This window comes from Coffea arabica, chromosome 2c, assembly GCF_036785885.1.
Source record: "Coffea arabica cultivar ET-39 chromosome 2c, Coffea Arabica ET-39 HiFi, whole genome shotgun sequence".
Classification (NCBI taxonomy): Eukaryota; Viridiplantae; Streptophyta; class Magnoliopsida; order Gentianales; family Rubiaceae; genus Coffea; species Coffea arabica.
Genome location: NC_092312.1, coordinates 26,177,465 through 26,205,131, shown reverse-complemented (window position 1 = coordinate 26,205,131; position 27,667 = coordinate 26,177,465). Strand labels below are relative to the sequence as shown.

Sequence of the window (27,667 nt, the reverse complement as noted above, 5' to 3'; positions counted from 1 at the left end):
GTGACAGCCCCACCTTCCCCTAAGGCGTACCAAAGGGGTTAGCGGACTGCCTGTCCAACTCTCGTCAGGACTATCGAGCAGTTAAATGAAATCGAAAACATTCAGGAAGGTAATACCGCGCTCAAACGATTCAAAGTCGCCAAATGGCAAAATGAAAATCGCAACCACAATGAATAGTGGTTGCCACGTCACCATCCAACTAGGAGCCAAACAAATACAGATATGGCAATATAACTCGAGAAAACATTCACAATCCAAATGGGATACATGAATAGGGTAAATAGTTTTATACACATACGTTTGTAATTTACGAAACAAAAGAAGATAATTAGATCAAAATACATTTAGGGTTTTCCAACTATCGAGGAGTTTTACAAAAATATATTAAAACTAGCTCGACTCGTGCTTCAAAACATCTTAGCCTCAAACATGGTTTCCTGTAAGGAAAACAAAGATAATGGGAAGGGGTGAGCTTACGCTCAATGAGGTACCAAAATAATAGCAAGTAAGAAAAGTAGAACTTCATATTCAATTAGTCACATATGCGAATCAAATAAAGAAGTGAACAAACACCATAGACAGAAAGAATACGGGTGGCTCTCAGGAGCCAAATTCCTATTTGCTTCACCGAAACTTGATCGAAATAATAGTTGACACTCCGTCAACGTTAAAGAAGTAACCAATACCGTAGACTCCACTTTCTCCGACTCCTTCCACCTTACATACCCCGAACATCAAACAGAACAGAAGCGGTTATACTCGAGTATACCCGAAATCAAGGGTCTCAATATCCAAAGATCCCAAAACAGACTACCGTGGTTCGTTATCTAATCGACCAGGTCCTTGCCGGCCCGACTCGAGTAACTTGCCACAGGGGTTGAGCTCAGAGGTCACAGAAAGGTCGTTGGATACAAGTTTCCAAACGACGTCCGAACAGATACATATACAGATACAGATATCAGATACAGATACAGATTCAGATTCGCACCAAAATTGGCATATGAACAGACAAGAGAACGAGTGTGATAAAGTACACCCTCGTCTCAAACAAATTAAACAGATAGTGCAGTCATTTAAATCACAGATTGCAGAGTAGAAATCAAGTTAAACAGCAATGGATGGAAGTGGCACACTCACTAGTCCAAGTACGAATACTTCTAAAAGGTTTCACTTCAAACTGGCTTTAATCGCCAAGAAACCCTAAACGAACCAAAGTAAAACAATTGAAGGTTTCACATCCAAAATCGAGTAAACAGAATGCACAAGTGAGGCTTGACTACTAGTCGTATGCCTCGCCAAATAATTACTAATGCAAGGGTGCAAAACATGATGTTTTTGGAAACAAAAGTAACGAGAGGACCTAGGGTTTGAATGACCCAAAAGCCCTTCATTTCTTTCAAAAGACAACTCAAACCTAAAGAGGCTAAACCGCCTAGAAATTTGGACAGCATTTCCCCTAAATTTGTTTACTTTTCCAGCCATCATGGCTTCATTATTTTCCTCAATCAACCCCAAAGGCATACGCAATATAAATTTATCACAATAGCCGATCAATAGGCTCAATTACAAGTCATAACCAAATCCACATACCACCAAAATAAGGTTCCACTAGAATGTATAAGCACTAGAGTAAACCAGGGACATCCGGAAATGGAATTAAGCACTAAGCTAGAAAAACAGTTTTTGACGTCATTATGCGGTTTTGGCACCAATGGCACTATGATTATCGGATGGAGGTGTAAGATACACCATTTCGAAGCTAAGAGATAGGGATACAATATTGTAGAAGGTCACTCAGTCCAGTTCATAGTACAACTAGGTCAAAAATGCAAGATACTAGACCAGAACCGCAAAAATAGGTTTACAAACCGCATTATGGTTCAAGCATCATAAGTCAGGCTACCTAAGTCCAAATCAAATGATTCCAAAGCCATTCAAAAGCTAAGACATCAGGATACATTTCTTCAGAAGACCTCAACAACCAATTCAGAAGTAATACCAACCAAAATAACCAATTACAGAAGCAATTCTCAAGTTCGGGTGAAAACAGGGCAGCAGGGGTGTTTTGGTCATTTCACAAGCTACGCTACTCCGATTGGCCTGAAATTTTGTAGGCATCTCTAAAATATCATTCCCTACAACTTTCATGTTTTAATCCAAGGCCAATTCGGCCTCTAACTATGAGGTACAGTGCCGGGCAGAATGAAGGGTATGAAACCCTAACTTTTCCAATTTTCTTCCAAAACAGAAATTTCCTGCAATTAACCACCATTTACAACTACTAGCTTCATTCTAGGCCATTTCCAATCATCATACATAGCCACACCATAACAATCATATTAAAACAGAAAAATCACCAATAAATGTAAAACTTCACCAATTCAACCAAAAATCAAGATGTAATCCACAAAATGAACTCTTAAGTCACCACCAATCACAAATTACACATCATTAGGTGAAGGAGAGGGTTCATTCACTACTCACCTTAGTAAAACAAGAGAGAGAGCAACTTGTCACCTTAGCTTTCCAAACAACTCCACCAAACAACTCACAAACACTAAGTGAAGAGGTTTTATGGAGTAATTGCAAGATTAAATGGTTAGATTGTTGAACTTGAGCAAGATTGAAGCCAAAAACTTGAAGAGTTTTCTTTCTTTTGTTGCTTGAAGAGCCGGCCAAGATGAAGGAGAAAATGGTGAATTTTTGGTAGTTTTTTGATTTATTTGGTCAATTGGTAAGATCATGAATAGTGTTCATAAAGTAAACCCACTCAAATGGTGACACTTGTCACCTCCTTGAATGCATACATATCCTATTGTTCCCTCTCACATCAATCCACATATCAACCTCTAATTATCTCTTAGTACCCGGTAAATTTAACCCAGTATCCGAAACTTAACTTAGTTGGTCGAATTTTTCCGAACTTTTCGCACTAGTGGGTCCCACTTCCGATATATACCCTTAATTTTTCAAAAACTATTCGATACTAGAAAAATCATCTAAAAACTATATTTACTCATAAAATTTATCAGGAAAATTTTCCTAATAAAGAAAATGCAGAAAACATGCCAATAACGATAATAAACCCTAGAAAAAAAATGAGAAAATTACGGGTTCTCACAGAGAAGAGAGAGAAATGAGTAGAATAAGTTGATAATTGTTATTGTCTAATGAATTGGAGATAATTGAATAATTGGTAAAATATTAAATTTGAAAAATCATTAATCAGATTAGTTGACAAAATTCAAAATTATTGGTTTAATTGAGGTTGGATATTGAACCAACTGGTTCTCACAAAATCATTCCGAATCAACGGTTCAATGGCTAAACCGAACGGCTAACTGGTTTATATATATAAATTGATACCGATTTGGTTGTTTAAGCAAATCTGGACCAAAAAGAAGTATAATCGACGATTCAATCGGTTCAATCAGCCCGTCCGAGCTAATTTTTAAAACATTGGCCAAAACAAAGTGTTTCTAAATTCTACGTGGTGATTAGACCTATGGACTCTATTTTCACGTTTTTAAACCCATTTACACCTAAATGATTGATTGGAATTTTTATTAGAAAATTATTTAAAACGTGACCCACACATTTCGTTAAATAAATTTTTGCATCTATTATTTTTTTTTTTTGATAATTGCGTCTGTTATTTTTAAATTGCTAATTTTGACTTAAATCTCCAATCAATTTGTTAGTTTGTATCCCCTACTTGATCCACATGTATTGATCTTCTACCGCTACGTAAAGCTACCCTTTAAAGATATTGCTCAAACTCTAAAAGAATTGAAAACAAAGACAAGAAAAGAAAAAGGAAACAAGTTTACATCTCTTTACCATACATGCAAAAAAGATAATAATAAATAAAAAAAATAACAGCCCAGTCAAAAATGCAAAATTAGACAACGTAATTAACCATAAGCAGGAAAAGACGTAAATTTGATACGTAAATAAAAGAAGAGATTTTTTTTTTTTTTTTTTGGTTATTTGGTGCTTCTTCTTTTAACTTGTCAAACACCCAATCAACAAGGTGGCATCCCAACACCTTCATTGGCATTTTCCCTCCAAATTCTCAATTGCTTTCCGCCTAAGCCTTCACTGTGTGTTGTATGTGTTGAATTCTATGTGGGTTTTTAAGGATTTTTGAGAATCCTAAGGAGGATGAAATTTATGAGGCCATATTGTCACATTTATGCTACTTTATTTGTTTCCTTTTGCCAACAGGATTTTGTTTTAAGGCCTAATTTCATCTTTTTGTCCGTTATGTTTATATCTCAATTTAGTCTTTTTTTTTTTTTTTTTTTGGAGCAATCACTTGTTAGTTCTTGTTTAAATTTCATTTTATTTTTCGATTATTGAGTTTCGTATTTGCATATCTAATTGTAGTAAATATAAACTAAAATGTTATTTGAACACGATAAATGACATAGTACCACATATAAAGGACATGCTAAACTAATAATTCTTTTGTTTCTCTTTTCTGAGCGCGAATTACCAATGCTTGGTCTAGATTGCTCGTCTAAAATGATTTTTAGAAGAAGAAATAAATCTAATATATTCATATTTTTTAGGAAAACAAGTAGTTGGTAGAAAGGTTTTGGGAAATTTGTATTTCCTTTTTTTAATGCAAAATTTTGTTAACATGCTTCCTGAAAAATGAAAAATAGGAAATGATTTTATTTCCCATCGAGCAGTATTTTTCCCAGAAGTAAAATTCAAATGGAGGCCTTTTTTTCATCTGAGACTAGGTTATGTTTAAATATGTTGTTATTCAAAACAGTAATTTGATTATATTATAAACACATTTTTTAATCATCTTTTTATCTCACTTATATTAATTCCAAATAATCTCCTATTCAAATGACTTAAAAATTTGACTGGCACAAAGAAGGTTTGGTTTCGTTTGGATTGCTATTTTTAAAAATTTTTGTAAAAAAAAAAGTCGATTTGATGTATGTAAGATAAAAAATAATTAAAAAATATGATCATGAAAACGTAAAAATTTCTCTGCAAAAAATCACAATTCAAACAAAGATGAAGTTTCGACACATTACATAGGCCCGGTGGATATTTAGAGGCCTGTTGGGCTTGTAGAGATGATTGGTAGCGGACTCTCCAATTTTTCTGATACCTTTTGGATATAACGCAACGGACGTGTTTTGGAGCGCCAAGACCCAATACGGCAAGTCCAATACGGATATTCCATTATTTTTTTAGTTTTTATTTTTTGGGAATAAAAGAAGAAAAGCTAAAACGACACCTATAAGTCTATAACCTATTGGCCACCTCAACTATAAGTTATACTTTTTGCGCCTTCCAAATAGATAAACTTTGGGAAAGAGTTGAATTAAGTGGTAAGATGGGGGGAATCGTAAGTAGAAGATCTTACGTTCAAGACCTTCCACTTAAAAAAAAAAAAGAATTGAAATAGATAAACTCTGGTGTGTTTTAAACTAGTATAAAACTTATAATAAAATAAAATAAAACTATTAGTCATATACTTTATGAAAATATGTCCTAAATTGATTGAAACTGTTGTAAGTCCTCCTTAAGTTCTTATTAGCAGAGATATATGCACACGCACACACACATATTAGCTTATTAGCATATATCTATTTTATGCTATTAACAAGGAGGATCAGAAAATAATTTTCATCATATCTACTCTATTATGGAAATATTGAAGCAGCATCACTGGTTTAGGCTCTGGTGTTAGCTGCATCATTTTGTTTTTATTATGCATTCCAGCAATCCAAGCAAATGTGCACTAGCAGTTTTCAATCATCTTAAGCGCTTTGTTTGGATAGGGTATTATTTGGAATAATTATTGTAACATTTTTTGTGATATAATGTATGTGAGATAAAAAGATAATTGAGAAAATAAAAAACTATATTGAAAATTGTAACGGTGATGTCAGTAAATATATTTGGCCAAATAATCTACTGTTCAAACAAACAAAGCTCACTAGGTGAAGCTAAAGTCAACCACAAGTGTATTCCAACTCTGAGACAAGTTTGAAGCATGGCCAAGGTACTGACTGAACAGAAGTATAAAAGGTACTAAATACACAAACAAGAAGAAGAAAAGAAAAGAAAAAAGAAAGAATTATTTGTAAATGATCTTGGAGTACATTATTGAAGGTTTTTCAAAGCTTGTGCTTTGACAAAGATGGGAGATTCATAGTCAGCAAAGGTGACAACACCCTGCAAGTCACATCCTTGTGCGTATTCAAGAAGGATCTCAATTTGATTGGACAAGTGATGTTCTTCTTCAATTATACATCTACTATGAGACTATGAGTGGTGGCTTACAGTTTTTTTTTTTTTTTTTTTGGAGTTTCTGAAAAATAGACCAAAAAAAAAAAGGAAGGTTCCGTTTGGAGTCATTAAGAACTGAATTATTTTTACTTGTTCCATTTTATTTTTATTTGACAAGAGCTTTATACTTGCCGAGTTCATTTTGAACCCATAGACAAAGAGGGTTAAAACATTTTTTTAACATCAAAGCGCATTTTTCCTCTGTCAATCATAATATAATGCCTCAACTCAAACGAGTTTGCTGACAGATCGAACCTTTCGATTTTTTTAATACTAAAAAATTAGTCTGACTTTACTACTGTTTTCGGTGTAAAAGATTAGTTAAAAATGCACAAAAGATCAATAAAAAAAAGGAGGCGCAAAAAATTTATTAAAAAAATGGATGAATCTGACTATGCTACCAATGGTCAAAGCTGAGAGTGACCAAATGATTCCAATGTAGCCCACCACCAAGAAAGCAAAAAATTCTCCTTCATTCCTTGCTCAGCAAGATTAGCAATTTATCACATTATTTCATTTCTCTATATAAACAGAAGATTTACATCTGCCCCATATCCCTCATAGTATAGGATATTCATGAGAGCCTCTTGAAAGCTTGAACCTTTTGTCTTTCAGTTTTCCAAGCTAAGGTAGCCTTTACAAGTTCAAGGCAAGGGAAGAAAAAATAGCAGCTAGCCTTTACATCATGGCTTTCCTGTCCTCCATCTGCAGATGCTTCTTGCCTTCATCATCCAAATCAGATGACGCTGGCAAAAGCAAGGCAAATCCCCTTTCCTCCTCAGCTTCAAAATCGGATAAAAGTAGCACTAGTAAAGAGACATCAAATTCTTCCGGAGCTCCAATTATTGCCTCTTACTACCCTCTCTATTCGCAGCCGTCTCGATTGTAATCTAATAAATGTTTGTTCTGATTCCCGTACTAGACTTTTTGAAGAATATTCTGCTGCATGCGCGTGGCGCGCTGCAGCTTTAGTTCTTGAAGATATAAGCTTGTTTTTCCCAAGGAAAAAGTAAAAGTCCCTCAAATCGCAAGGTTAAGTACTGCTAGTGCGTTTTCTGCAAAATTTGTCCCCAGGTAGAGGAGAAGAGGAGCTGCGAAGAGCCAAGTACTCTGTGAAGAAGAATATTTGTTTAAATGGTCTCTGTCTGTCTGTCTTTGGCTTGTACTAAGAAGAACTAGGGTCAGTTTTTTCCCTCGTTTTCAAAGCTAATAAAAGAATAGTTGGGATATGAGCTTTTCCACCCTTGCATTTTTCAGCAGCTGACACTACTTGAACCTGGCTTTAGTCCAGTGGAAGCCAACCCCTAAAAGCTTGGGATGAGGTCTTTTACCTTCTAAACCAAAACTTATAATCTGCCTACCTTACGAACTAGATGGTTTTCTTTTCTTTCTTTTCAGTTTATTATGCAAACAATTTTATTCCTATTTGGATTGCAATTTTTTGGAGTTTTAGTAGAAAAAATTACTATAGAAAGTTCATATATGTGAGGTAAAAAGGTGATTGAAAAATGTATTCGTAGAAAATGTAAAAATTTTGTGAAAGAAAGTTGCTTTCCAAACGGGGAGTTACATGTTCAAACTAAATTGCACTTGATATTATGATAAATTGCTGACTTTGGCACTTTTTTTCTTCATAATCCCATTTTACTCCGGTACTTTTACCAAAGTACACACTAATTCATTTCATGCACTTTCTTATTTTTTTTACAGTAGATACTAAAAAGTGAGAAGCCATTCACATTCATTTGTTCTTTTAGCAGAACCTCTTGATCTGTTAATGATTGCAGCCCCTAAATTCTTATTTTTCAATCTTCAGCGTTCTTATCTCATCTTCGCACCTCTCTAATGGGATGAAAATACACCAATTGTCACATAGCACAACCCCTTAAAAAGCGAGCACAGCCAGCTCCACCAACATTTTGATCTCATTTTGTGTGGACTTCAGCTTCTTGAACCATAGATTAGGAAAAAGATTTCAGGTGGAGTGCCTTTTAAAACTTTGAAAGGGGAGGGCGATATTAGGGGATCGGGGCTCACAATTTCCAATTTAAACCAGTTTGCTCCTGAGGTATAAATTAGCTGAAGTATAATATAAATGAATCCAAATAAGATTATGGTATAAAACACAGGAAATAACCATTCTACCCCCATCTGCTTTGAAGTGGAACTCGTGAGACCCGTGATCCAGTATTGAATAAGATGTAAACAAATAAGACTATGGTAATATAAAATACACAAAATATCCGTTCTACCCTCAACTGCTTTGAACCGGAATTTGTGAGACCTGTGATCTAATATTAGCTCCCTAAACAATGATGAGTAAGTTACAGAAATATGGACCACGGGCAGAAATGGTTGCAGAGCGATTTTGTGCATTTTGCACACCGTATAAGTTTGTTTGCACACGACATAGCTTTTTTTGCATAACGTGTAATTTTAGAACAAATTTTTGTAAGCCCCACGTACGTTGTTAAAAAGAGATACAAGAAATAATCTGAACCATATAATTTTTTTGCGTTAAATTCTGATCATTAACTGTTCAAAAACGATCCTTTTGATTATCGTCCCTGCCCCGTCTGCTACCAGAAATATACCACACTAAAAAATCAATCCAATCAGAAGAATCAAGGTAGTTATGGACATGCGGACTACTACTCTGGCATTCCTGTTTTTCGAAATGAATCTCGGACCTTTTGACACAGATGGCTCCCTTAATTTTTCTCCAAAATTTTTCTGCAAAAAACTACAGTCCAGTTAAGGGCCTTAAGGCCTTAATTCAACGAGCGTGTGGCATACGATAACGAAGGTTCTACTAAGATAGTGCTTTGACTGAGACGGGAGATCCAAAGTCATCAGAGGTGACAACACACCCCACAAAAAATCCAGACGGGTGCATCAATCGGTGGTGGTTCTGTCCCCATCGATCCCCATAGATCCAGTTGGGTCTCTCCCATAGTTAGGTTAGAATAGAGTAGGAGTAGAAGTAGAGTTGACGATTGACAAAAAAAAAAAAAAAAAAAAAAGACAACACCCCACAAATCGCATACATTTGCGAAACCAAGGAGCTCATTTTTAATTGCCCGGTTTGTTTGGATAGTGTATTATTTGAAATATTATTTGGAATAATTACTGTAACACTTTTTGTGATGTGATGTATGTGAGACAAAAAGGTGATTGAGAATATAAAAAAGTGGGTTGAAAAATGTATCTATAATGCAAGCGAAATATTATTCGATGGCCTTGTTTGGATTGCTGTTTTCCGTCAAAAAATTACGTCGTTTTCCGTGATCACATTTCCCTATTGCCTTTTTTCCTCACATACATCAAATCGCTACAGTAATTTTTCCATGAAAAATCATGAAAAATACAATCCAAACACAACCTTAACTGGGATATCCAAACAAACCATACCACTGTTGCTCCTCTACATCCATCGTCCATGGAGCCTTCGGCTAAGTTTAGGAGTTTAGGATAGAAAAGAGAAGAAGGGAAAACTTAAGTTATGAGAGAAGATAAGGGATTGTTATGTTGTTTGGGAGTTTTGAGAAGTAGTGGAATGATTTTGGATATAAAAGTTATTAAATATTTGTTCAATACACTTTTAAGAATAAAATAGGTATTTTAAAAAACTTTCATAAGCTTCCTTCAACTTTCTCTTCATTTCTCTCCAATTTGGAAGGAAAACTTTTACTTACTATTTATCCTCTTAAATCCTTCCATTACTCTTCTTTTCTTTCCTAATAAAAACTAACAAACGAAGAAAATATTCACTTTTAACTCTTCTTTCCTTTTATTTTCTCTCCAAATCATCCACTCCCAAACGAACCTGAAACCATTCCATGTGATTTTTTTTTTTTTTGGTTATACATCTATTTGTGGTTGAGTAAATAAATATTGTTATAGTAACATGAATATAGCATAAAAGGTAGAAGGGTGGCTGCATATATATTTTTGTGATGTTCGTTATTAAAAAATTTTCTACTCAACTTCGAAAAACGTTAATCCTATTATAAACTATTTATTATCCCAGATGAATATAAGCTCTTTATTTTTTTGCTTCTGTTCCTTTTGTTGACAAGAACTTTAGGTTTGTTGAATTCGAGGGTTTGAGCATTATTTTCAACCTAAAAAACATGTGGTATTAATAGAAATAAGTTCAAGTTATATTCTTATGTAATTGAACCATTCTGTTTTTTGAAAAATAACTATGCACAGAAATCTTTTGAGGAGTTTATAGAAAAAAATTACTATAGCATTCTTTTAGAGTATAATATATTCACAAAAAACAATAAAAAAAATCTTTTTGTATATTCACAAAAGGTTGTGTAATTAAAGTATAATTAAATCTTTAGAGTATAATTAAAGAATGTGTAAAAGGTATATTCACAAAAAACAATAAAAAAATCTTTTTGGTAGAAAAACACTATCCAAACGGGACAGTAACTTGTACATATGAATGTGACTATACTAGTATTGGTCAAAACGTGTTTAATAATAGGTAAAAAGTTTCCCATGTAGGTCACCAAGAACGAATTAATATGGTGCCCTACTGGCTTTCCTTTCTCACTTATCTACTATAATTTAATTTCTCTATATAAACAAAGCTCTACATTTACAACTTCAAAGATTCGACAACCCACATTTGTGATACTGTACAATATTTTCAAGGAGTCCCTTATCTTTTTCTTTTTAATTTTTTTTTAATTATATAATAGAAGGGTTTGAATCCGAAATCTCTTATTTACGTTCCCTCGCCAAACCATCAAATCCATTGCTCCCCAGTTAAGGATTCCCTCATCTTGTTTATTGCTAAGCCAACTTTCAAAAGTACTGCACCGGCGAAAGCAAAAAGCAGCAGCCCAGTAATATGCTCTAGTGCTGCTACGTTACATGAAATAGGAACGGCTTTCTTCTCGTCTATTTGTAAATGCTTCCTGCCTTCATCATCCAAATCCAAGGCCTCATCAGATGATGCTCGAAACAGCAAGGCAAAAGTACCCTCTTACTTCTCCTCCTCATCATCAAAATCTGACGAAAATAGTAAAGAGAGATTACAATCTTCCGGGGCTCCAATTGTTGTCTCCAACTTCCCTCTCAATTTTCCGCCCTCTCGATTGTCTATTTCAAGATGTGTGGTAGACGGTAATGGAGCTACAAAGCTGCGCCTGCACGGCTGCAGCTAGCTAGATTTGCTTTTTCATGGGGGGGGATGAACAAATTCTTCGTGAAATGGCACATTTCCCCAGAAGCTGAGGAGCTGCAAAAGAGCCAGTAGTGTCTCTTAAAATTGATAAAATGATTCCAACATAACGTCTCTAATCCTTCCTCATCAAGATTATCAATGGTCCACGTTCTATAATTCCAATAAGCAAGCATTCTATTCATCATACAAGTTCAAGGCTTCAGGCAAGAAAGCAACTAGCTTTGGTCCAAACACTTGAATGGCTTCTCATTCATTTGCAGATGCCTTCTTGCCTTCAAATTCCAAATCCAAGGTCTCACCAGAATCAGATGATGCAGGCAAAAGCAAGGGAAAGTTGGCCTCCTCTTCCTCTTCAACACCCAATACTGAGTATAATGAAGAAAGATCAAAGCCTTCCAGAGCTCCAATTGTTGCCTCTTATTTCCCTCTCAATTCGCAATTCCCTCGATTATAGTCAATAAAGGGTTGTGTTATATATTATCTGTAGTATACAAGACTGAAAGATGAACATTGAAGACTGAAAGATGAACATTGAAGACTGAAGAAATGTCCAAAGGGAAAGGGAAGATGTCACTGGCATGGCTGAAGCTTCTTCTTCTTCTTCTTCTTCTTTTTTAACATGTTTTTTCTTTGATGTCTTCGAGCTACAGTTACAGGATCCGACTTGTGGTTCAGATTTGGGTAATCAACTCTGATAATAGAAAAGAAAAAAATCATTGGTTAAAAAAAATTGAATTGGATGGCTCAAATTGGAGCTGATCCAGGGGCGCGGAATTCAGCATGTTTCTCATACAGAACCTCATTCAACTTTTTGATTAATACACATTCAAAATGCCAAATTGTTAGGTGTTTTCTTGCTTCAAATTGTGATGCTAGTGGTGTATGGATAGGAATAGGAACTAGAAGTTGAATAGGCTCTAGTGCAAGAAGAAAGAAGTACAGTTATGTAAGGAACATAACTGTAATGTGCAATTGCGAAATTCCGCACTCAAATCTTTCCGAGGGAAAAGAGCACACAGCACATCTACCGCAAAGAGCACGCAATTCCGCACTCGAAAGTCAAAATCTTTCTCAGTAAAAAGAGCACAAATACATCCAACTGCAAAGAATGAGGCAGTGGATGTGCATTTGTATGCAATCAAGAACCCTTGATTTTGTACCATCAAGAACTTCGGTAAGCATCCTCAGTTAGGAAAATCCTACGCATGCGAGACAGATGCAAACTAATTGATGGTCCACCTTCTCGATTTTATATTCATATTAATGATTAGACAATGTCGCGAGTTTTTAATCACTTTTTATAGATGAATTCTTTTCATTAATTAGCTAGGCTTAATGTTGGGCTGGTGCACACTCAAGAACCATGGAAAGCTGTAATGCTACGTAATGAGTTAAGTCAATTGTGCAACTCAATTGTGCTTTGTTTTGGACGTTTTCATTTGAATGCAAAAGGGAGCCATTTCTTGGCAAAATATGTGCGCGTCAAAACACAATCAGGAACTCCCATCCTTAATATTCAACTTCCATCGTTCTGTACTACTTAGGGCCAGATTTCATTTTAAGTTTTGCAAGAAAAAATTGTACAAGAACCGGGAAAAGTTTTCTTGACCATTTTAATGGTATCAAATTTGGTAAAAAAAAAAAAAAAAGAAGAAGAAGAGAAATTTAATTCTAATTAATTTGCATGCAACTAAAGTCACATCCATATGCTTAGTTGTAACACTTCCTGGTTCCTTTCATTCCTTTTTTTTTTTGTCAAATCTATCAATGTTAATCTAAAGTAGTAAATTGAAAAGTTTGCAACTTGTCTATTTTTTTTCTTTTTTTTAATATGAAATCTGAATTCCAAACAAGCAGATGAAGCCAAAGCACATAGCCGCCTCTCATCCTTACAAAAACTTCTCTCCGCAGCTTCCAAGAGTCAGGTCTCCCTACGGCACACAATTTCAATCCACCAAGAAAAGCTAAAAAAGGGAAAAAGATAAGCACATTCGGGCAGCTTCAACCAGATGGTGGAGAACAAATTCTCTTTTGTGTTTGACCGGTTTTTCCAGCCGCTCCCATTTTTTTAAGTACTCCACAAAATAACATAAGAGCCCCTCAAAAATTACATGCATCTCACCCTGGCCTCCTCACTGTCCAATTGGGTCCATTCCCCCCTCACTTTAGGTTCTATAATTTTGTTGAATGGGTATAATCATCCAACTAAATTCCGAATTGATGCTGATTCCATCAATTCCCCTCCTACATTAAAAAAAAAAAAAAAAAACTGAAAATTTTGGGAATGCACCCCAGGTCACCAAAACTCAAAAAGAACCTGTCCCTTTTCAAAACCTCAAAAAGCTGCTGAAAACCTGCCTTCTCAGCATCCAAAAAGCTCAAAATGTTGACTCCTATTCAACCCCTAACGCCCATATAAACATGCGTAAAGTGGAAACTGGAAAACCCAGAGAGAGAGCATTTCAAGAGTGGGTTTTGATACCCATTTTTGCTTTTTTTTTTTTTGTTCAATAACAGTTATGGCCCTAGTGAGTAGGCTTCCATCTCTTTCCTCTTCAAGAACCCATTTGCGAAAACCCAAAATTTCTTCCGTTAATCCAGTTTCTTACATACAATGCAGCACTTCACCATTTACTGAAAAGCATTCAATTGAGAGGTACCAAAGGGATAATTGGTTGTACAAGAACATTACCAGCACCAAATTGCAGCAGCAATCCTCTTTTTGTCCACTCCCATCTGATTCCAGCTCCATCAGGGACTATGACATTGCTCTCCAGCTCCCAGAGCTGAAGAAATTGCTTCAGGTTTTGAAGGAGAAAAGGGAAAATGAAGTTGGGATTGGAAAAAGAGGACCCGGGAACGTGTTTTTGGTGGGAACAGGACCAGGGGACCCTGAATTGTTGACGATTAAGGCCTTGAGGGTTATCCAAAGTGCTGATCTTTTGTTGTATGATAGGTTGGTTTCTAATGACGTCTTGGATTTGGTTAGCCCTGATGCTAGACTTCTCTATGTTGGCAAGACTGCAGGGTACCATAGCAGAACTCAGGTAAGAATCCCTTGCCTTGAAGTTAGTTTAACTCCTCCCAAAAAAAAAAAATTTCCCGTTCGAGTGAACTCTTTGGATGTTAAAGATTCAATTTTGATTTGGGAATTTGGGTAAAGATAATTATTTTACGAACTGAGAAAGTGCACAGTTAATTTCTGAGATTAATTACAGGGTTTTCTTGGGGCATTATACTCGACTTTGACGTGGGATGTTGATAAAGATGAGTGAATTAGGTGTTGAATATTGCATTCTCATTTGGAATTGGAATATGATTTTTTTTTTTTAAATTGAGGTCGCTTAGAGTTGATACCACTGAGGTGTATTTCGTGATTTAGGAGTTTCACTATTTGTATTGGTCTTTAACGAGAATTGAACTTTGTTTTTGCCTTTTTGGTTTATGTAATGCTTTATTTGCTTTGTGGATTGCTTTTGTTTATACTGGGACTTGGGATTTTGTATGCCTCAACTACATTGAAGAATGTTTCAGAAGCGAAGGAGAGCAGTGAATCTGTAGTCTGTCTTTTTTCAGATAGACAGTGGAAGAATAGATTTACAGGAGATGAGAAATCCTGCTTTAACATCTACTAATAGGTTTCAAAATTGGACCTTACCAGTTCTGTAGCAAATATTCTGCTGGTCTATGGTAGACATCACTCGTTAGCAATACAGACGTCATTGTGTAAAAGCAATTAGTGAATGATAAGAGACATCCCTTTAGGGTAAAACGTGATGATATTCAATTAAAATAGATCATATGACAATGAAGAAGGTTCTTGTGCTTTGATAGATTGAGAAGTTACAAATGCGAAATGTTCTTTTGGGACAAGAATATTCATAATACACAAATTTTGCAGGAAGAAATTCATGAGTTACTTCTAAGTTTTGCTGAAGCTGGGGCAACTGTTGTTAGACTTAAAGGTGGAGATCCATTGGTAAGAATGTATCGCACATTCTCTGGTGAAATTGCACTTTTTGCATGCTCTGGTTGATTGAAAACAAAAGTTTACACTTGGGCATAACTGTGTCAGTGTAATTGGATTTCATATGTGCAATCAGAAATGCTTAACTGAAATATATCTTGGGTTATATAGGTTTTTGGTAGGGGTGGAGAGGAGATGGATTTCCTACAGCGACAAGGAATTGCAGTGAAAATCATTCCAGGTACCACGACTAAATATACTTTTAAACACATTGCTATAATGCTTTTTTGCCTTTATTTTTTCCGTATTGTCGCTAGTTTTCGTATCTGCACTTTAAGCTCGCTCACCTTGTGGGCGATTAAAAATTCTTACATGTTGGTTGACAAGATCTGACAGTTAGTTGAGAAGTTGAAGTGTTTACATGTAAATCACCCTAACAAGAAAGTACAATGGGGACGACATATTTCTGAACCTAAGACAGAGAAACATGTTAAGAAGAGACAGTTTCGAATCATTTCCTTATGAATCATAAGAAAGAAAGCTTGTTCTCTTTTAGACTTGATTAAGACAATACAATGTGAGTATATATGACTTCAGTGGTTGTGCTAATGGACTGAATTTTTGTAGTCTCATATCCAATTTTATTAGAGAATTCAATTTCCCAATCCTTTTTTATCACAGTATAAAATGGGTCGTCAAGTTAGGATATGAGAGAAGACCACAGTATATTACTTCCTATTAATGTTGAAAAGTGGTGTATAAATGCCAGTGATAGGAGTTGGACACCTTATGCAAGTTTCATGTTTATTTCTGTCTATAGTTGTCTGTAACCAATTGCAACTGCAATAAAATTATGTTGGTTAATTATGTGTAGCAATTGCATTCTGGTTCTTTTTGGGCAGTATTTGGTGCAACAATATAAAACAGAGTTATAAGTATGAAAACAATATTGCATCAGCTCATTGCACTCTATCCTTTGCAGGTATTACCTCTGCTTCAGGTATAGCTGCTGAGCTGGGGATACCTTTGACTCATCGAGGTGTTGCAAATAGTGTGAGATTTCTAACAGGCCATTCAAAAAATGGAGGAACAGATCCTCTATTTGTAGCGGAGAGTGCAGCTGATCCTGACTCTACGCTGGTTATTTACATGGGTTTGTCAACGTTACCTTCCCTTGCGTCAAAATTGATGTGCCATGGTTTGCCACCTAATACTCCAGCTGTTGCAGTTGAGCGTGGCACCACTCCCCAACAGCGTACGGTAAGTTCTGCATTTTCATCTTAAAATACCCTGTCAGTTTAGTTTGAGTTGTATACATTTATCACTATAGAATAAGACCCAAGTAACTGCCTTGTGCATTTCATACAAAAGCTTTTGGATAGTACTTTTGAAGTACTGCATAAACATCTTCTTTAAGTGTGCGAAAAAATTAATCTGAGTTGCATATTTCTGTAAGCATCCCTATAATGGATGTTGGCTGCTGCACATATTAAGTTCAGAATTCATGTTGTGCAAGTACAAGATGAGTCATTGCTGTATATCCTCTAAAGCATCCCTCAAGTTGAAGGAATGCCACTTTATATTTAAGAAGCTAAATTCATGCAGAGGAGTTAGGTACAGGTGGTGGGCGGGGGATGGTGGGGGAGGGGGAAGTGTGTTTTTTGAAATTTTTCTGTAACAACTCAGCAAGCGACACTTAAGTTCTAGACAAACATCCAAAAAACACACCATCGAATTGACCCATGTCATAGATTAGAATGCTATTCTCTTGGCTGTATATTTAGTTGGAGTGCTATTTTTTTTAGGTCTAGGGTAATCATTCAGTCATGATGATGATCATTGAGAAAGGGCTTCGAGCATTCTATCTGGCACATAACAATCATAAATAGATGCTCATAACCTCATTAACAACCATTTTGATGTAGCACGCTCTTCGATGCACCATTGCAACTTGTTTCTCGTCAGCATTTTAGCATCACTTACCTCTTCCTTACTTGTGAAATGGCCACTTGCATTTGAACTTTTTGTGTATTAGCATAAATGTGTCCTCTTCTGTATTTTAGTTAGTGTAGCTACAACCATGAAACTACATGTTCAACTATGAAAACATGCAAGTGAATCTCATGTTAATGAACAGGAAATAATTCTAAAGGCAATAGCCAGTTTCTTCTTGCCCATGACCTTTGTAAACATCATTGGTGATTGAATTCCTCTTTTTTATGGCTACGTGAGCGTATTTCATATTGAACGAGTTCATTGCAAATTTGATTAAGATACTTGAGAAAATAGAGTGGTAAAAATTTCAAAACCTAAAATTTTTGTCAATTGAAATTAAAGGACCTGTTTCTCTGATACAGGTATTTGCAGAACTGAAGGATCTTTCAAAGGAGATTTCTTTGCACCAGCTGGTATCACCTACTCTAATTATGATTGGCAAGGTTGTCGCGCTCTCGCCGTTATGGAAACCTTCTACTTTTGGGGATTTAGCTTTCGCAGAGAAGAAAACATTTTAAGATATCGGAATAGCGGCAAGTACTCAGTCAAACTGTGGTGAATAGCTGACATTATCCTGGCACTGGCACACTTGTGAATGGCTTTGCTGCTCTGTATTGATGCTTGGTGCACATTTTGGGTTATCAAGCATCTCGCCTTTGTTATCTTTTAAGAAATCAGCGAGCAACATGCCAGTGATCTAAACGACATGATCAACTTGGCATAAGTTGGAAAGGTGCAGACAAGTTATTGAGTTGAGGCCAATTTTCTATGAGGACCATACCCCTTTCACAATAAGCCGGCGCCAAGAGTTGAGGAGCTAAAGCGAGATGACAAAAATTTTTCCCCAAAGGCGTACTGCATGTTATAATCAGCATTTCACATCACAGGGAAAACCTTTTCTCATCATCCTCATCATGTCGCATTCAGCATTTCAAATCAATGGAAAATTGTTTCTCATCACCTCTTTCAAATCTTAGTTCATTGATGATATGTTTTTGCCAAGGAGTTGTTCGTAATCAGCTTTTGAACTCTGTTTCTTGTTTGGAACATATTTATATTATTTGAGCAGCCAAGAGTGGCTTGTTCTGTGGTCCAGTGCAGGCCAGTATTCTTGTAAGCTGTTGGTTTGTTGTAGACCTGTCTGGTTCTTTCAGCCGTGTCCATGTGTCATGGCAAGGGAGCAGGATGAGGAAAAACAACATTTTAATCATAGAATTTGTACAAGTACAGAAATGTAGAAAAGCATTTAGCATGTGTTTCCTGCACGGCATGCCTATAGTGTATCTTTAACTCTTTTAGGACGTTACAGGATTTACTCGTATGGAGGAATGAAGCCACACTTCGTAGCACATACATTCTCGACAAGGATACTTTGTAACACCTGTTCGTGCTTTGCTACTCAATCCGCAGCTGCATTGCTAGTCTTGTGTGGAAATTATGCAATCCCTTTGCCAAGGCCGCCTGATACATTTTTGAGTACGAGACCTACGATTTTCAATTACACTTAGAAAGGGCTAAAAGGACGGAAATATTTCCAAAGAAATTAAATGGCTGGTACCATGGCCAGCAGCTGCTTTGGAAACTAAGTTGACACACACTCGACAAGAATCTACAAAATTGATTTTTTGGAACTTAATATTATTAAACAAGGAGCAAATTAAAGCAATCACTTTCGCTTTAACCTAGAGATGGGTTTCCTAGAATTCTTTTGAGCATTTTGCCCGTTTTTGTTCCTACAGTTCGGACAAAACCAATCTTCTTGTGGAATCTCTTCTAGCGGAGGATCACAGCAGTCAATGTGGGTACCAATACCACAACCAGAGGAACCATTTTCATCGCCACAAATGAGCATTACCTCTCCCCTGTCACGAGAACCACACACTTGACATGTTATGTCATCATCATTTTCCTCTGAAGTAGGATTCTCGACGACTTCTTCCATGCGAGTTACTAGGTTCTTTAGTGACTTCTCTGCCCAAGCAAGCGTGTTGTATTGTACATGTCTATCAAGTGAGTACCCGGGCTTGCATACATAGTCTACCAAGTAATCAGCTAAAACACAGGGTATCTCGTTTCTTAAGAACTCCTGAACCCAAATGTCAACCCGAGGCATCCCAGAACTGACAATAGCAAAGTCGACTCCTGATTGAAGGAAACGAGTATAAGGAGGTGAAGTCGCCAAAATGGTCCCATCTCCAGCCTTCACAACGCGCTTCAATGTATCCTAATTTAGGGCAAAATGAGAGAAATTTTGACACAGTTCCAGGAAGTCAGTAGAAAAGGAAAATCTTGAAAAATAATTGGCAACAAAGAACTTTGGAATTAGGGGATAATCGCACACGAAAATCAACTTCTGTGGTATAAGATGCTACTAACACAATAAAATAACAGAAAGAGAAGAGTATACCAGAGGAGGTGCAATGCATTCCCCGTAAATAATTATGCGCATTCCATGAAATGCTCCATGCCCAGTTCTCTCCCTCAAGAGGCGCCAATTCCTTGGAGCTTCCAAGTTGATTGCACCATCTTCACTCAGCCCCTTCTTATGCCATTCATACGGCTCCTCAGCCAAAAACTTTCCAGCCTCATTACTAGCACTCAAATAATCAGTCTTCAGAATCCACCTGCAAATCCAAGGGATGTTTTGGAGAAATATTCATACTGGGAAGTCCGAGAAAGCAGGCAATCAAATAAACAGTGAACCTTCTCTTCCATCCAAGGCTAAACTTATATAATAACTCACTCTAGCAAGAAACTAACGTACCAAAACAAGGCCATACCTTCCAGATGCTGCAGCAGCAAAAAACTTTTCAGTTCTGCGCAGTGGATCTGGAGCAATAAAGTGCGTTGCCTGATATGACCACTGGTGAGAATCTCTGCAAACTCTTCCTTTCAAATGCCGAATCACCTGTCGGAAATCCTTTCTTTGTAGCTTATGCCCACTTAATATAAACCAAATCGGTTCTGTTTTCACTATAATCTGTGCCACTGACTTTGAACCAGAATCTTCACCATCATCCTTCTGGGGCTTAATATTGGATTTTCGGGTCGACATTCCAACCATCTTTTTACTAGTATTATTCACATTTATGCTTCCTATCTCAAGAGGTGTATTCTCCTTTTCCATTCCCATGGAGTTATCTGCCATGTCCACTTGTGCTGGTATAATATCCTTATCTACTTTAACTTCAAAGCCCTTTGCATTCCTTGTTTTAGCCTTTTTACCACTCAATTCATCTTTGGCCTCCTTCCTCTGGCCACCTTTCCCAGAATTTTCTACAGGAATGTTCTTTTTCCTAGTTTTGGTTGAAGGAAACTTATTTCCACTAGTTATGCGCTCCCCTTTAGCATTATCCCCGAGTAATGATTCACTCTGTTCATTTTTCTTGCCAGCAGCATTTTCAGCTTCGCTCATTAACTTGTCATCACCAGAATCCACCACCTGTTCCTCAACACCTGGAATGTCATCAGCAGTTTGTTTGATTTGGACACCTACCTTTTCTCCCGTCCTCGTAGGGACTGAATTTGGTACCTCAATGTCACCAGGCTTGTCGTTATCTATAATGGCATCTAATTCCTTGTCCTCCACATTCTCTGTAGCTTCAGTTTCATCATCTACAAATCTAGTTTTATATGCCTCTTCATTTCTGGATTCTAAAACATTTGCCATATTGGCATCTTCGTCCATCTCTGCATCAAAAGTTGGATGGACCACTTTAACTCTTTCTGTGCTAATAAACCTCCCAGGTTCCTCAGTTTCATTCTGCCCTAAAGGGCTCATTGAATGATTTTTTGCTGAGCCCTTTTCTTTAATATGTATGGAGCCTTTTTGATTGAGAGCCTTCCCTCTACCAAAACTTGGTCTAGAGCCCAGAGTTTTTTTAGCCAACAGCTTTCTTTTGAGTGGTTTTGACCGAGTGCTGGCCTCTCCTCCAGGAACGTCCAACCCAACCATAGGATTGCATCTTTCAACTTCATGTACTTTGGTTTCAGGAGGTGGGGCTTCATCTTGCAACCCATTCTGTACCATTGTAGAATCATTAACTGCATTTTCAGGCCTATTAGAATGAAGATCTTTAACTTCTGGATTGCTATCCATGCAAGTGATATTTCTCTTTTCAGAAGAAATTTGAGGTCCTATCTTGCTGCATACTTGCTCTATCTCAGATGTGATAGGACTACAAACCTTAGCTGGAGAACTTTTCAAAGGATTTAAATCAGTTGTGGTGTCTGCATAACCAGATTTTTTCCCAGGAGAATGACCAGAAACCTTCACCAGTTCGTTCATTGAAGGTTCGGGTGGACGTTCTTTAGTTCTATTGACAACTACACCATCTGAGCTGACATCCAAATTATTGTCGGTCCTTTGTAATTTGGAGCTGCCCACAAAAATGGCCACCTTTCTCTTCTCAGACAAACTATAACTCCTCCCATCATCTGGACATGATAAAATTTCCTTCAGAGGACTTCTTTTATCATTTGAAGTAGTTCCATCCACATCCATATTGCAAGACGACATGCTAAAGCTGTCACTAACATGAACTTTGTTATCAAAATCTCGAATAACAGAAATTTGAGCTTTACTTTCAGTTTGCACTGATTCTACAGGAAGAATAGCTTTCCTTGGTGTTTTTCTGGAATAACTTAGAGTGGTGAACTTGGATGCATTGGGACTAGGTGATTTCTCATCAACTTTAGAAGCAGGAGTGAGGTCACTTATAACGTTTTCTGGAAGTGGTGTTCTACCCATTGAATTTAACTCAGTGCAAATTTTCCCTGCTGTACCAGGGACAAAAGAACCAGGCACCTCAAGAAGCCTGACAGGAGTTCCTTCCCGAGAAACTTGATCAGGTTTTGCCTCCATTTTGCTAACTGACAGTAATCCAGAAGTTGAAACCATACCCTTCCCTCTCGTTTGCTCTGTGTCCATGTCTTGAGCTTCATCCTCAGAATCCTTTGCTTGAGCTTCCATCATGTCCAGCTCATATCCACTGAGAAGATGGAGAAGTAACATACAAGTCAGAAAATATTTGCAAATTTGTCATTTTCCTTTTCTTTTCACTTGCACGTGTTAATTAAAAATCATATACAAGATGCTAGAATTAAAGTGTGGCAACCAAATGTTGAGGATAAATCATGTCAACCAAATGCAAACCTCATAAAATGTTAAATGGATTCATATCTGTTTCTAACCTCTTGTCGTAGTCATCTTCCGGCAGAATTTGCCATGTCCTTAAACTGGAAGGGAAAACAATATATGTATTAAGAAGCAGCTCATAGCACAAGCAGAATAGTAGCAATAACATGTAAATGATAAGTAGGCAACCATATTTTAAAGTGTATGTTCTAAATAATCAAGCCTAGGACATACCAGTCTTCCAACCACCGATGGTTAACAAGTTTTATCCTCTTGATTTGCCTTGCAAGGTCATACTTCATACCTGTCAAGATGTAAAAATACTAATGAATACTAAAACTTCTGATTGGGGAAAAGATCAATGAATTGATAAACTTAAAGAATCAAATCTTTTAAAATTAATCATAGACAACACACAATGATCTTAGAAGTTTTCGTTTGGACATAAAACTTTAAAAACTGATGGATCAGTACATCCATTTGGTGCATAAACTTAAAACTTATCTACCTCAGGAACTTCAATATCAAAAAGTATAAGTTAAAAAGCCACCCATCTAATTGAAAAAACTTTGAGCTTTTAAAAATTCCAGTGCAAATAGATCCATTAAAGATCTGACTGACAAAGATAGAGAATAATCAGAAGAATAAAATTCAGCAAAATTGCATTTTTATAATACAACATTCATCTTCAATAGAAAACCAATGACATAACATTAACTGAATTTATGCAGAATGTACCAGCTAGCAAAGAGAAAGATAACCTAAGATATGAGTCTAGGGTTGAAAGTGTAGCACAGCATTAAAACATTTAGGTAGCTGCTTTGACAAAGATGGACCCCAAAAAAAGGAGGGTTGCTGCTCTTCTCTGGTGAGAGATCAGAACTAATGCAGGAGAAGACTGCAAGAACCTTTACTTAGCAACATGAAACTTCAATCGATTGCAATAAGAAACCAAATATGAACCAGATTTAACTGACGAACTCTAAAAATGTCCTTAAGAGAGAAAACATATTAACTGAAGAATTCTAAAAATGTTATAAGCCAGATTTACCATGTTAAAAGTTGAAAAATTATCGTCATATGCAGAAATAACGCACCTTCAAATTTGTAGCATATAAGATGTGTAACCTTGTTTGCTACCAAAGGTTTTGAAAAATTTGCACCCATCAAATCAACCATAACCTGATATAAAGAAGAAGCAAACATTAAAACATCATTTTGTGGTAAATCATGAACTATCTACAACCGAGGTAATCTCCGTAAATAATTTAAATTGGATTTGGGGACAATATAAAGAGCTACTTTATCAGAAATAAGAAGCTCAAAATCAGTAGCAGACCATAATATTATCTCATGAACAGCTACTTTATCAGAAACAAAAAGACTCAAAGCAGTAGCAAACCATAATATCATCTCGTTCATGACCCTGGTAACCAGTCAAGCAAACAACCAAGGATTTGGCACCTGGAATTCCAGTTAGATCTCTTAAAGGTCTGTACATGATCTGTAAGAAAACAGCTAAAAAGTGTTAACACAGAAGAACAAGGAGAATAAAAACTGAAAATTACATCTTTTTGTGATAATTAAATGACAATAAGCAATTGGGATTGTACATATTAGTCAGGTTAGCAGTGGTGGAGCCAAAACTATGAGCAGGCTTAGTGACTGTACCACGTAAGCCCTGAAAAGTAACTTGTGCCACACAATATTCAACAGTTATCAACAAAAGCTGGAAAAATATAGGATCTTGAATGACAATTAAATGCAACTTTAGAAGAAGCCAAAAAATGCAGTCGGAAAAAGGGTAAACTGGGACGAAATAGATGCTGACCAAGGCAGGGTCAACAGGCATTCCCACGTCAAAACTGTGGTAAACCCACAAGGCAGTGACCAATGTCTTGCCATCGCTTCGAGCAGCCACACAGATAGGATCGTCCTGCATCCACCAAAGATGAGGACGTTCAATTGCGTTCCGCTAAAGGCTTTCAAAAAAGAATAATTTCACTAACACTCAAGAAGGTACAAAACCAAAGCTATATGGCTAAAAATCACGACGACAGCAGCAAGAACAAGAAGAAGTCCAGGGAACTCACGTAAACAGCTTTATCGACAATCGCGTGAGTGCAATCAGGACTGTAACGACCAACATAAACACCACCGGCTTCTACCATCCTGGACCGAACCTACAAAAATTTGTCCAAATATAATTCAACGGATTGGAATAAGAATGTTCAGCACTGCAGCAGTATTGGGATTGTTTGGATAGCTCTATTCTATACAAATTCTTTCTTTTTTCAACTTCATCATAAATACGTCTTTCAAACACCTTTTTTCCCTTTCCAATTGCCGTCAAATCAGGAAAAGTGTTACAGCATAATTTTTTTCAAAGAAAAGTCCCAAAACATCTCTGAAGAAAATAGTAAATAGCACAGACATGGGGATTGGGGAAAAGAACGGACCTGTTGGTGTGAAATGGAATCGAATCCTACGAGAACAAAATGGACTCCGGCGAAGATTTTCGAGGGAATCATCTCTTGCTTGCTTTGCTTTCCAGTTTCCAAACACTCACAATAATCCAAATTCCAACCCTTCCAATCCCCGGGGGAGGGGGGAAATCTGCAATTAGTCCAACCGCAGCAGCAGAAGCAGTGGATAACTGCTGCTGGGGAGATGAATCTGGAAGGGGAAGAAGACTTGGGTCACTGAAAAACTTACAGGACAAGATTTTAGAGAGAGAAGAAGGATGGAGCAGAGTTCTAAATTTGAGGAATTTTTCTACATTTTTTTTTTAGCTGATTTCCATTTTAATTTCGATTTGCGTGCTTGCTTTGGCGGGAGAAGTAAAAATTTAGGAGTGGCTTATTGGTTTGGGCCTATAGCGCCTTTTTATAGGGAAGCAAAATCTTGAACTTCTTTACGGCCTTCAGACAGGTACGATAATGGAATGGAGGCCCACTTGAATCCTAGAAACTATGCATCCGCCCATTGACCGTTTAGGTTTAATGTAGTTTGTAGATCAGTCATAGCTTTTCTACTTTTTCAATTGGACAAGGCGGTCCTCAAACTTTCAATTTTGAGGACTTTTAGTCCTCCAACTGTTAAGTACGTAAATATAATCTTCCAATTAATAAAAATGTGTAGTTATAGTCCTTCCGTCCAATTTGGCTGTTAAGATGGATGGAAAAGGCATCACGGATTGCTCACTTGACATTTATTTTTGGGATAATTACAAAGACCTCCCAAGAGGTTTCTAACAATTTCATTGTGCTCCCCTGAGATTTGAAAGATTACACTTACTTCCCTTGATTTGATTGTTTTAGTAACAAAACTTTAAAATAATATTGACTTGTTCAAATTTTTAAATGAATATTCAAAAATACCCTTGTGTAATGAGTTTTAATTCACTTCCCTATATAATTATAAAAATATCTAGTATAATTATAAGAAAAATGTCCCAAAATTTTCAAATCTATACTTATTATTTGATAAACAACTATAATAATAATAATATTATTATCACTATGATAGGATACTTTTGATGGTATTTTATTATGAATTTAAATTTATAAGATAAAAAATATATTAAAATAATTCATTTAGAGTTTATGAATTTTTCGAATAGTTGAATTATCATAATTTAATAGTTATTTTGGGCCATTTTCTTTTCATTTATTGTTAATTTTAATACCAAAAAATAGAAAACAAAAATCAGCAAATACATTGGATTGCATATAAGGTTAACTCGTCAAAAAATCACTAGTTGGACATTCGGTTACAATAGAAACTAGAGGTGATAGTGGTAGTTCTATACTTTTATTGGCTAAAAATGTTTTTTAAAAAAAAAGGAAAAAGAATGAAAAAATGATTTTAAAAGTCATTTTAAGTACACACATACCAAACAAGGAAATTTTATTAAAATATATAAGGGTAGTATTATCATTTTAAATGATAAGGGAGGTATGTATAATTTTTAAAACCTTAAGGAAGTTAAATGAAATTGTTGAAAACCTCAAGGGAGGTTTCTGAAATTATGCCTTTATTTTTTGTATCATTTTTGTATCATCCCGTCCATCTTAACAGCCAAATTAGACGGAAGGACTATGACTACACATTTTTATTAATTAAAGGACTATATTTACACACTCATTAGTTGGAGTAAAAGTGCGCAAAGTTGAAAGTTCGAGAACCACAGCGTTTTTTTGCCCTTTTCAATTTAATAGGAGACTCCAAACTTTATAAGGAAAATGAAAAAGGGAAAAGAGAGAGTTTAAAGTCGAATCAAAGATCTCACAGTCGACTGAGTAATGTCTCTAGCAGCTAAGTTGAGTCTTATGGACCGAATGGCTAATTTGAAATGGCCACTTTGTTGCTTTCTTTTTTTTCTTAACTTTTTTAGGATGAAAATTTTTAATAGTATGCCAATGATAGAAATTCATGTGCACAGAATTACGCAAGAACATACAAGAAATCTTACTGTCACCAGGGGGAAGGTTGGGTTGGATGATAAGGTGAAAGGCATTATAAGTAGGAAATTCTAACTTTAAATCTTCCACTTACCAAAAAAAAGGATATCAATCCTAATTGCAATTAATGGATTATATATGTAACTTGTTGATTTTACAAACAATTTTTTATCAAATTACTTAAAACACATATATAAATTAACTTTGCATGAATTAGAGAATGTAAACTTTAAAAATCCTAGTACCTAAATTACATGCTTTTCTTTGGTCAGTAGAAGCACATTTACTTAAGTCGTACAAAAATAAATATTTTTTAGAATGTTATATCTACAATCATCATTAAAAAAAATTGATGCAAAAACACTTTATTTTTGGCATTTCTGTACTTTAGTTAGTGTAGCTACAATATCTACTTTGCAGGATCTTGGTTTGACAATAATTTGATTGTAATGACACCCTTGAAACTGCTACATGTCATAATTAGGGATAATTTTAGAAGCCTCCATGAAATTTCTGACAATTGCATTGGCCTCTCTCGAGATTTTAAAGATTTAAGAAACCCCCCTTGAAATAGGTTAGCT

At 36.1% G+C, this 27,667-nt stretch overlaps 2 protein-coding genes across 4 annotated transcripts; one reads left to right on the top strand and one right to left on the bottom strand.

Moving 5' to 3' along the window:
• Positions 1–13,823: 13,823 nt before the first annotated feature.
• On the top strand, positions 13,824–18,751 carry LOC140035270 (S-adenosyl-L-methionine-dependent uroporphyrinogen III methyltransferase, chloroplastic-like). 2 transcript variants are annotated; one of them, XM_072075531.1, is made up of 5 exons: positions 13,829–14,571; positions 15,426–15,503; positions 15,663–15,732; positions 16,474–16,751; positions 17,849–18,751. In XM_072075531.1, the coding sequence occupies exons 1-5, from the start codon at positions 14,044–14,046 to the stop codon at positions 18,002–18,004; spliced, it is 1,110 nt and encodes a 369-aa protein (XP_071931632.1). In that variant the 5' UTR covers positions 13,829–14,043; the 3' UTR covers positions 18,005–18,751. The 2 variants fall into 2 exon arrangements, with proteins under 2 accessions (XP_071931633.1, XP_071931632.1); XM_072075532.1 differs by lacking the exon at positions 15,426–15,503 and having other exon boundaries at positions 13,824–14,571.
• A 392-nt stretch (positions 18,752–19,143) lies between these two features.
• LOC113732196 (BRCT domain-containing protein At4g02110) lies at positions 19,144–25,420 on the bottom strand. 2 transcript variants are annotated; one of them, XM_027257851.2, is made up of 10 exons: positions 25,083–25,420; positions 24,717–24,806; positions 24,455–24,559; positions 24,026–24,127; positions 23,721–23,805; positions 22,858–22,927; positions 22,680–22,724; positions 20,267–22,477; positions 19,894–20,110; positions 19,144–19,710 (listed from the first exon to the last, which is right to left on the bottom strand). In XM_027257851.2, the coding sequence occupies exons 1-10, from the start codon at positions 25,152–25,154 to the stop codon at positions 19,153–19,155; spliced, it is 3,555 nt and encodes a 1,184-aa protein (XP_027113652.2). In that variant the 5' UTR covers positions 25,155–25,420; the 3' UTR covers positions 19,144–19,152. The 2 variants fall into 2 exon arrangements, with proteins under 2 accessions (XP_027113652.2, XP_027113653.2); XM_027257852.2 differs by lacking the exons at positions 24,455–24,559; positions 24,717–24,806; positions 25,083–25,420 and adding an exon at positions 24,237–24,426.
• Positions 25,421–27,667: the final 2,247 nt, after the last annotated feature.

What these genes read in the sequence shown, in the direction of transcription:
- LOC140035270 (XM_072075531.1), top strand. Translation starts at nt 14,044, where the DNA reads ATGGCCCTAGTGAGTAGGCTTCCATCTCTTTCCTCTTCAAGAACCCAT. An exon ending in GGTACCATAGCAGAACTCAG is followed by an intron (nt 14,572 to 15,425) that starts GTAAGAATCCCT and finishes CAAATTTTGCAG; the next exon opens with GAAGAAATTCATGAGTTACT. An exon ending in TGCAGTGAAAATCATTCCAG is followed by an intron (nt 15,733 to 16,473) that starts GTACCACGACTA and finishes TATCCTTTGCAG; the next exon opens with GTATTACCTCTGCTTCAGGT.
- LOC113732196 (XM_027257851.2), bottom strand. Translation starts at nt 25,154, where the DNA reads ATGATTCCCTCGAAAATCTTCGCCGGAGTCCATTTTGTTCTCGTAGGA. An exon ending in ATTCCATTTCACACCAACAG is followed by an intron (nt 24,807 to 25,082) that starts GTCCGTTCTTTT and finishes AAATTTTTGTAG; the next exon opens with GTTCGGTCCAGGATGGTAGA. An exon ending in TTGTCGATAAAGCTGTTTAC is followed by an intron (nt 24,560 to 24,716) that starts GTGAGTTCCCTG and finishes TGGTGGATGCAG; the next exon opens with GACGATCCTATCTGTGTGGC.